Raw genomic sequence first — 10347 nt, forward strand, 5'->3', positions numbered from 1 at the left:
CTACTGATGATGAACATCTGTCCTGTAGGGTAACATTACAGCTTGTTTCTACCTGATGATGAACATCTGTCCTGTAGGGTAACATTACAGCTTGTTTCTCCCTGATGATGAACATCTGTCCTGTAGGGTAACATTACAGCTTGTTTCTACCTGATGATGAACATCTGTCCTGTAGGGTAACATTACAGCTTGTTTCTACCTGATGCTGAACATCTGTCCTGTAGGGTAACATTACAGCTTGTTTCTACCTGATGCTGAACATCTGTCCTGTAGGGTAACATTACAGCTTGTTTCTACCTGATGATGAACATCTGTCCTGTAGGGTAACATTACAGCTTGTTTCTCCCTGATGATGAACATCTGTCCTGTAGGGTAACATTACAGCTTGTTTCTACCTGATGATGAACATCTGTCCTGTAGGGTAACATTACAGCTTGTTTCTCCCTGATGATGAACATCTGTCCTGTAGGGTAACATTACAGCTTGTTTCTACCTGATGATGAACATCTGTCCTGTAGGGTAACATTACAGCTTGTTTCTACCTGATGATGAACATCTGTCCTGTAGGGTAACATTACAGCTTGTTTCTACCTGATGAACATCTGTCCTGTAGGGTAACATTACAGCTGTTTCTACTGATGATGAACATCTGTCCTGTAGGGTAACATTACAGCTTGTTCTCCCTGATGATGAACATCTGTCCTGTAGGGTAACATTACAGCTTGTTTCTACCTGATGATGAACATCTGTCCTGTAGGGTAACATTACAGCTTGTTTCTCCCTGATGATGAACATCTGTCCTGTAGGGTAACATTACAGCTTGTTTCTACCTGATGATGAACATCTGTCCTGTAGGGTAACATTACAGCTTGTTTCTACCTGATGATGAACATCTGTCCTGTAGGGTAACATTACAGCTTGTTTCTACCTGATGAACATCTGTCCTCTAGGGTAACATTACAGCTTGTTTCTACCTGATGATGAACATCTGTCCTGTAGGGTAACATTACAGCTTGTTTCTCCCTGATGATGAACATCTGTCCTGTAGGGTAACATTACAGCTGGTTTCTACCTGATGATGAACATCTGTCCTGTAGGGTAACATTACAGCTTGTTTCTACCTGATGATGAACATCTGTCCTGTAGGGTAACATTACAGCTTGTTTCTCCCTGATGATGAACATCTGTCCTGTAGGGTAACATTACAGCTTTTTCTACCTGATGATGAACATCTGTCCTGTAGGGTAACATTACAGCTTGTTTCTCCCTGATGATGAACATCTGTCCTGTAGGGTAACATTACAGCTTGTTTCTACCTGATGATGAACATCTGTCCTGCAGGGTAACATTACAGCTTGTTTCTTGTTACTAGACCAGTTGGTTGTTTTCAGACACAGAAACCAAAGATACCCTTTAAGGATCTGGCAGTTAGTCTTCAGTCTCCTTGTTAGTGTCCTTGAAAGAAATAAAGCAGACTCAAGACTGTAAAAATGTTTTACTCCTGCAGAAAGCACAAATGATTGTGGTTCAACTCTGCCATCTACTGGTGATATTAGGAGCCCCCCCGACGCCCACACAGGTGGTGTTGTTCGGGTTGATAACACTCAGCCCAGACTCTGTGTGGACATACAGGAACAGAAACTCACTGTCCAATCAGAGGAGAGTGCGGATTTGAGTCGTGCATTGCGACAAGTAGCATATAAGATGCTAACGAGAGACTTCTGTAACGTTAATACAGTAAAAATGGATCTACTTACCGAAGATGGTTCACTGCTGGCTACAAGTTAGCATCAAACACAACAAAGGCTGTCAGTTGAGCTAACGTTAGCAATCAAACCATCATAGATAGCTACAACGCTTTTGAAATAACTGCTAGCTTAGCTACAAGTTAGCATCAAACACAACAAAGGCTGTCAGTTGAGCTAACGTTAGCAATCAAACCATCATAGATAGCTACAACGCTTTTGAAATAACTGCTAGCTTAGCTACAAGTTAGCATCAAACACAACAAAGGCTGTCAGTTGAATGGCATTTGAGCTAACGGTAGCAATCAATCATAGATAGCTAACGTTTTTGAAATGATTTCCATCTTCTGTTATTGTTTGTAATGATAAAGTTTATTATTTCATGGATTTCACTAAATTCATTATGACAGTTATGTCGTAAACCGTTTACATCTGAGCATGAGACTCAAATCTGCCGTCTCCTCCATCGGGCAGTCACAACAACACAGAGGATCAATAACAACACGGAACTCAATGTTACATCTGTAGTGTAAATATAGAAAAGTTGTACGCAAAATGGACATCTGTGTCTTCCAGGCAGAGACCAGAGTAGTTCCAACTCCAGGAAGCTGTAACCACAGAGTCCTCCCAGAGGTCCTGCCTGGTGTCCCCGTGTTATAAAGACCTCCAGGAAGCTGTAACCACAGAGTCCTCCCAGAGGTCCTGCCTGGTGTCCCCGTGTTATAAAGACCTCCAGGAAGCTGTAACCACAGAGTCCTCCAGAGGTCCTGCCTGGTGTCCCCGTGTTATAAAGACCTCCAGGAAGCTGTAACCACAGAGTCCTCCCAGAGGTCCTGCCTGGTGTCCCCGTGTTATAAAGACCTCCAGGAAGCTGTAACCACAGAGTCCTCCCAGAGGTCCTGCCTGGTGTCCCCGTGTTATAAAGACCTCCAGGAAGCTGCAACCACAGAGTCCTCCCAGAGGTCCTGCCTGGTGTCCCCGTGTTATAAAGACCTCCAGGAAGCTGTAACCACAGAGTCCTCCCAGAGGTCCTGCCTGGTGTCCCCGTGTTATAAAGAACTCCAGGAAGCTGTAACCACAGAGTCCTCCCAGAGGTCCTGCCTGGTGTCCCCGTGTTATAAAGAACTCCAGGAAGCTGTAACCACAGAGTCCTCCCAGAGGTCCTGCCTGGTGTCCCCGTGTTATAAAGACCTCCAGGAAGCTGTAACCACAGAGTCCTCCCAGAGGACTTCTGTAAGGTTCGGTGGGAGAGTTGTTTGGTTTCTAAAGTCCAAGATGTTGTCCTCAAATGTCTTGATTTGTCCACAACTCAAAGATATTCAGTTTAGTTGACAACTTCTCAACTACTCCAATAACCTTTGCAGATTTATTTTGTGATGTGGTGACTTTAAATGTCAGTATGGTTAAATAAAAGAACATAATTTACAGCTTGTTAAGCAACGCTATGTAACTTCTCCCTCTACGGTCCCCCTACAGGTTCTGATTGATACCGCTACAGGTTCTCATTGGTCCCCCTACAGGTTGTCTCATTGGAATTACAGCTAGCACTTTGATCCCCCTACAGGTTCTCATTGGTCCCTCTACAGGTTCTCACTGAACTACAGCTAGTACTTCGGTCCCCCTACAGGTCGTCTCATTGAACTACAGCTAGCACTTTTTAGTTCCAATGAGACGACCTGTAGGGGGGCCGAAGTACTAGCTGTAGTTCAGTGAGAACCTGTAGGGGGACCAATGAGACGACCTGTAGGGGGGCCGAAGTACTAGCTGTAGTTCAGTGAGAACCTGTAGGGGGACCAATGAGACGACCTGTAGGGGGCCGAAGCGGGAAAAGTGACATAGTGTTGCTTTAAGTGTTTGTTGTGGCAAAGGACTCTTCAGTGTTGTTAAAAACCTAACCAAACTGGGCAAATTCACAACGCGACCATTACCCGATCTAGATTAGATATGAAGACAAAGTCGGATTAGAGGGGGGAACAAACCCCCCATACCCTCAGAGGGTTTGTAGGAGGGGTTGTACTTTTTTATATTTAGTGTCAGTTGAGTAACTGTCTCTGTTCAGATCCTCCTGTCCAGTCCAAACCCTAACCCTTAACCATTACACCCATCATGGTCATTAGTACCGTCCATCAGAAGAGGACATGTCCAGACTGCGGATTTGGCGGCAGGTTCCTGTCCAGCTGCCTGCTGGCTGAGTAGTGTTGGGCCAAAGACTCGTCAGTCCACTCTGATCTGGACAGCAGCTGGTCCATGTGAGGCCCCAAAGTCCTGTGTGGGAATGGTATGGACTAAGAGCGGGCTCCCGCTCCAGTAGGGACTGAGCAGGGGCTCGATGTGGCCCCTCAGAATCATAATGTGGACCCGTCAGTATTGAAGTGTCCCGATGCTCGCCCATTGGGTACATCTGCTTTTTATGGATCTGAATTTGGTCCTGGTGAGCTAATCTCGCAGGCACAGCTGCTTTTTGTGAATTTCAAGATCCATCTGGGTCTGGTACTGCTGTTTCTTGTGAATCCGAATGTTGTCCTGGTCCTGGAGGTCCATCTGGTGCGGTACTGATGTTTCTTCAGATTCTGAATGTTGTCCTGGTCCTGAAGGTTCATCTGGGTATTGTACTGCTGTTTCTTGTGATTCTGAATGTTGTCCTGTTCCTGGAGGTCCATCTGGGTATGGTACTGCTGTTTCTTGTGATTCTGAATGTTGTCCTGGTCCTGGAGGTCCATCTGGGTATGGTACTGCGGTTTCTTGTGATTCCGAATGTTGTCCTGGTCCTGGAGGTCCATCTGGGTCTGGAACTGCTGTTTCTTCAGATTCTGAATGTTGTCCTGGTCCTGGAGGTTCATCTGGGTATGGTACTGTTGTTTCTCGTGATTCTGAATGTTGTCCTGGTCCTGGAGGTTCATCTGGGTATTCTTCTGGTTGTGGTCTGTGCCTTGTTGGTCTACTTGAGCCTGGTACTGCTTCTTGTGATTTTGGATTTTCTCTTGTGGTTCCTGGTTGTCCTGAAGGTCCATCTGAGCGTGGAACTGCTGCTTCTTTTGACTCTGGATCTGGTTGTGGACTTGGTTCTTGATGTCCTTCCAGTGTCGCCCTCTGAGGACCGGCTCCAGGTCCAGACAGCGCTGACAGACCTCCTTCCCTGGCACAGACTGGACCAGAACGTGGACTCCCAACTGTCTCCAGACTGCCTCCTTCTCTGCAGACGACCAGGGCCGACGTCGGACCTTCCTCGGAGCAGCAGGGACTGAAAGACAGATGGAAAAGTTAATCAATGCAGATAGTCTTCCTGAACACATACAGACTTTCCGAACACGTAAACTAATGGTGCATTCATGTGCACCCTGTAAACTCTGAGAGAACTCAAACTGTTGTTGTAAATATGTAACTTCTGCCATCTCGTGGCCTCTACTGTGGCATTGTCGTCACTGCTGAAAAGTTTTAATCAAAAGTCAAATTGAATTGTGAGTCCTATTATTAATGGATTGATGGCAAGCTAAATCCAGGAGGACCCACCTGTGATGGGAGTCTGCAGTCTGGACTCTATTTGAATCATGGAATTCAGCGGTCGGTTACTACTTTGTGCTGGAACTACGGACAGGTAGAGAGAAAGAAAACAGTCAAACAGCACTCAGTCATTCCTACTCTGTGCATACTGTGCATGGACAGGGGTAAAGATCAACGGTCAGGATCAGGACTCACCCTCTGGTCTTGGGTCAGACGGCTCTTTACCCTTCTCACTTACTGAGTGGACCAATCGTTTCTTCAGCTTAACTTCTACTGAAGTGGCTAGAATAAAATGCAAAGCAGTGGGGGGTTAACTAACATTGAATATAACATTTAACCAGACATACTACATGGTTGCCTCAGGTTGTACCTGTGTGGGGGTCGGGGTCCAGCAGCCCCAGGTTGTCCCACTCCCTCCCCAGCACATGATAGAAGTCGGTGGTCTTGGCTGCAGCCTCCCAGTCTCCGTCCTGCAGATTCTCTCCAATGGCGATCTCACAAACCGTCTTCAGGGTGGTCTTCACGGCCAGCGGAGGGCGACTCCAGCGGTATCCTGAAGCCTTTCTGGCAGCGGCCAGTACCATGCTGAGTCGGTTCGGAGCCAGAAGGTCCTGCAGGGTCCGAACGCCAGAGTCCAGAGATTTAGCAGCGAGGACAAACCTGCCGAGCTCCCGCAGCTTCTGACTGACATAGTCGTACCTCCTCTGGCTGCCATCTTGGTTCCCCATCAACTTGTTTCCATATTTACAGATCAGCCAATCAGACTTGACCTAGACAGAGCGGAGGAGTCAGCACAAAGACCGGTAGAGAGAAAGACGGGTAGAGAGACAGACGGGTAGAGAGTGCACAGACCTGGTGTGACACGTGGTCCTGGTTCATGCGATGCAGGACTTCGCTGCAGCTCTCAGACGCTCCGCTGGAAATGGGAAGGAGGCGGGACGCTGCAGCCTGGACCTGCTGCGCTTCCTTGGCAGCTCTGCCCCACCGGGGTCACAGGTCCCTTCCTGATCCACCCTGTGGTCAGAGGTCATTGGCCGTTTGGTCCCGGTCTGGCGTGTTGCGGTTGTATCTCCCAAGGGGTCAGAAGGTGCATCCTCTGTGGCCCTGTTGGCTGCTGGACCACAGGCCGACTTACCTGTGGGATCAGACCTTGTGTCTGCTGTGGAGGCGGGGTCTCTGCAGGGGTCAGTGGTTGTGTCTGCTGTGGAGGCGGAGTCTCTTGAGGGGTCAGTGGTAGTGTCTGCTGTGGAGGCGGAGTCTCTTGAGGGTCAGTGGTTGTGTCTGCTGTGGAGGTGGGGTCTCTTGAGGGGTCAGTGGTTGTGTCTGCTGTGGAGGCGGGGTCTCTTGAGGGGTCAGTGGTTGTGTCTGCTGTGGAGGCGGGGGTCTCTTGAGGGGTCAGTGGTTGTGTCTGCTGTGGAGGCGGGGTCTCTTGAGTGATCAGCGGTCAGCTTCTTGCGGCAGGACGCCTGATGTTTCCAGAGATCAGCGCGGAGAAAGAAACCGAGGCAGAGCGGGCAGGGGAGGTAGTTCCTCGCATCCACTTCCTCTGAGGGCTGACGCCACGGGACGATCTCTCCACTGCCCTGTCTGATCACCTGGAGACAGACAGACAGGCAGAGAGACAGGAGGACAGGCAGACAGACAGAGAACAAACTGAATATTGTGCAGGTAGTTTGCTCTGCAGGTCAACAGACAGAGGGCCCCCTTCTGACCTGGTGGTAAAATCTGAGCCGAGTGATGGAAACATAAGTGAACATCTGTAGGTCTGGGTCAAACCCCTCTCACTGAGAACAGGTATTAGGATGGCACCAGATCTTGGTTGCAGCTGTTGCCGTGGTCCCGGCTACACCCTGCTACGCTCTGGATGCCCTGCAGTGTCCTGCTGCCCCCCCCCCCCGGCTACACCCTGCTACGCTCTGGATGCCCTGCAGTGTCCTGCTATGACATGAACTACTACTACTACCATCATTTCTAGTCATTGTTTCATTATCTTTATTGTGACTGTTATTACCACTGTTCATCACCCCCCCTACCGGCCCCGTCAGACTCCACCTACCAGGTCTAGACGTGCTCTGTCTGTAGATTATAGAGAGGTATAGACCTCTATCTGTAGATTATAGAGAGGTCTAGACCTCTATCTGTAGATTATAGATAGGTCTAGACCTGCTCTATCTGTAGATTATAGAGAGGTCTAGACCTGCTCTATCTGTAGATTATAGAGAGGTCTAGACCTGCTCTATCTGTAGATTATAGAGAAGTCTAGACCTGCTCTATCTGTAGATTATAGAGAGGTCTAGACCTGCTCTATCTGTAGATTATAGAGAAGTCTAGACCTGCTCTATCTGTAAATTATAGAGAGGTCTAACCCTGCTCTATCTGTAGATTATAGAGAGGTCTAGACCTGCTCTATCTGTAGATTATAGAGAGGTCTAGACCTGCTCTATCTGTAGATTATAGAGAGGTCTAGACCTGCTCTATCTGTAAATTATAGAGAGGTCTAGACCTGCTCTATCTGTAAATTATAGAGAGGTCTAGACCTGCTCTATCTGTAGATTATAGAGAGGTCTAGACCTGCTCTATCTGTAAATTATAGAGAGGTCTAGACCTACTCTATCTGTAGATTATAGAGAGGTCTAGACCTGCTCTATCTGTAAATTATAGAGAGGTCTAGACCTGCTCTATCTGTAAATTATAGAGAGGTCTAGACCTGCTCTATCTGTAAATTATAGAGAGGTCTAGACCTGCTCTATCTGTAGATTATAGAGAGGTCTAGACCTGCTCTATCTGTAAATTATAGAGAGGTCTATACCTCTATCTGTAGATTATAGAGAAGTCTAGACCTGCTCTATCTGTAGATTATAGAGAGGTCTAGACCTGCTCTATCTGTAAATTATAGAGAGGTCTAGACCTCTATCTGTAGATTATAGAGAAGTCTAGACCTGCTCTATCTGTAAATTATAGAGAGGTCTAGACCTGCTCTATGTGTAAATTATAGAGTGTCTAGACCTGCTCTATCTGTAGATTATAGAGAAGTCTAGACCTGCTCTATCTGTAGATTATAGAGAAGTCTAGACCTGCTCTATCTGTAAATTATAGAGAGGTCTAGACCTGCTCTATCTGTAGATTATAGAGAAGTCTAGACCTGCTCTATCTGTAAATTATAGAGAGGTCTAGACCTCTCTATCTGTAGATCTGTAGATTATAGAGAGGTCTAGACCTCTATCTGTAGATTATAGAGAGGTCTCGTTAACGCTACCTCGATGTTGTGCATGTAGTTTCCGCGGCAGCGCAGGTGCTCCAGCAGCAGGTGGCGTTGTTTGGAGCCCGTGGGCAGCGTGCTGGCGGCCGCCACTTCCTGTTGGTCGGCGTGTTTCCTCAGCAGGTGGCGAGCGATCTTCACCTGCGGCCGCCGCAGAACACGCAGTAGTGTTTCTTATCCCAGCGCCTCCTCCCGTCGCTGCACGTCCGCTTCACCGTCACGCCTTCCTTCTTCTCCTCCTGGCCACGCCCCTTTCTATCAGACGCCGCCCATTCAACACCATGGCCACGCCTCTTCTGTCTCGTGTCCCGCCCATTATCGTCCGAACCAGTCCTCTTATCGTCAAGGCTTCGCCCGTTCTCTTGACCACGCCTCTTCTCCTCCTGACTCCGCCCCTTTCCTTCTGGCTCAGCCTCGTGAGTCTCTGGCCCCGCCACTTAAAGCGACAGTGCCTGCAGCAGCGCGGCGGCGGAGACGGCGGCCGCTGGGCTTCGTTGGTTCTTCTCGGGACAGTTGGTTTGGTCCAAAGATTTTGTCTCGGTCCGGTTCGCCATGGCAATCACAGTGTGGTCCTGATGGTCCCCACGGCAACGGAGGAGGAACCTGATCAAAAAATACACAGGTATCAACAAACTGCACCAGATCCCAATTAATAGTAAATAAATCCGCAAAATCAGACATCATGGCGCCACTCCAGACTCCAGACAATCCCTGGCAATGAAAGCTCATCCACCAATGAGCACATAACCTAACATCGTAGAAAGAAAATCAAATGTGTCATAAATAACTAGTTAGGACTCTTCCATTCGGCATGAATACAGCAGTCTCCATGGTAACAGCGGACCCTACCAGGTAAACACTTCTGGAGAGTAGTGTAGATGTCAGTCATTTATACAGTTAAAATCAGATTATTTAGAGTGTAACACGTTATGAAATAAGAGTTGGACAGCATCACAGTGTCTTCCTATAGTAGTATTAATCAGTTATTCGATCAGACTGGACCAGATCACAGCTAATAGATCCACTCCAGATCCATACAAATACCCGCCAATTTGAACTTTCTCCAATTCTCAGCACATACCACTAAACGTCGTATTTATGAAAACCTATTGTTTCTTAAATATTTAGTTAGTGCTTACAATTCGGCATGAAAAAACCCCCCCAAAAATTAAGTCAGACTTGTAACTTGAAGTGTTGAATGTCTGTCCTCGCTCAAACACACCGCCCGTGGATTACAGCGATCAGTCTCTCAATCAGTTTAATAAGTACACGTTTACTGTTATAGTGTCCGGTTCGTAGTTGAACTTAATGCCGAATTAATTATTATATATAATATATATTATGTTACAACAAAGGCTTCAGTTATGTTGTAATGTGTGCTCAGTATGCAAGGAACACTAAATAGGCAGTTTTTAGAACGGAGTCTGGCGCTGCATCCCCCGCTCGGCTTTTTCTCGTGTTTTTTAGTGTTATCTGTGTGTTCAGTCATACTCACACCACCCGATCAAACACGAACCGATCAAACTCGACTAATAAATCCCCATGAATGCCTGCAGCGACTGGTTATGGAGGCGTGACAGCCGCCAGGAGCCCGTCCGAGGAGGCGTGTCGATAATGGAAGCGTGTTTACCTTCACTGTGAATGCTAACAGCTAACAGCTAGCGGGAGAGATGCTAACTACGTATAGAGGACCTTTGACTGCATGTTAGCATCTGAGGGGCTAACGTGACGCTAACTTACATCCGGTTGTTAAACCACTGCTAACATACACACAGAGACAGAACCCTGAAGGTAAACAATGCTAAGCTGCTAACCTGCTAACAGCAACAACAACTCCTCCCC

General features: G+C 47.5%; 1 protein-coding gene across 1 annotated transcript; it reads right to left on the bottom strand.

Moving 5' to 3' along the window:
• Positions 1–4153: 4153 nt before the first annotated feature.
• Positions 4154–9089, bottom strand: LOC116685551 (uncharacterized). The gene is made up of 6 exons (XM_032510556.1): positions 8503–9089; positions 6099–6841; positions 5617–6016; positions 5442–5528; positions 5256–5330; positions 4154–4986 (listed from the first exon to the last, which is right to left on the bottom strand). The coding sequence occupies exons 2-6, from the start codon at positions 6123–6125 to the stop codon at positions 4154–4156; spliced, it is 1422 nt and encodes a 473-aa protein (XP_032366447.1). The 5' UTR covers positions 6126–6841; positions 8503–9089.
• Positions 9090–10347: the final 1258 nt, after the last annotated feature.

Source organism: Etheostoma spectabile, unplaced genomic scaffold (assembly GCF_008692095.1).
Source record: "Etheostoma spectabile isolate EspeVRDwgs_2016 unplaced genomic scaffold, UIUC_Espe_1.0 scaffold00569977, whole genome shotgun sequence".
Taxonomy (NCBI): Eukaryota; Metazoa; Chordata; class Actinopteri; order Perciformes; family Percidae; genus Etheostoma; species Etheostoma spectabile.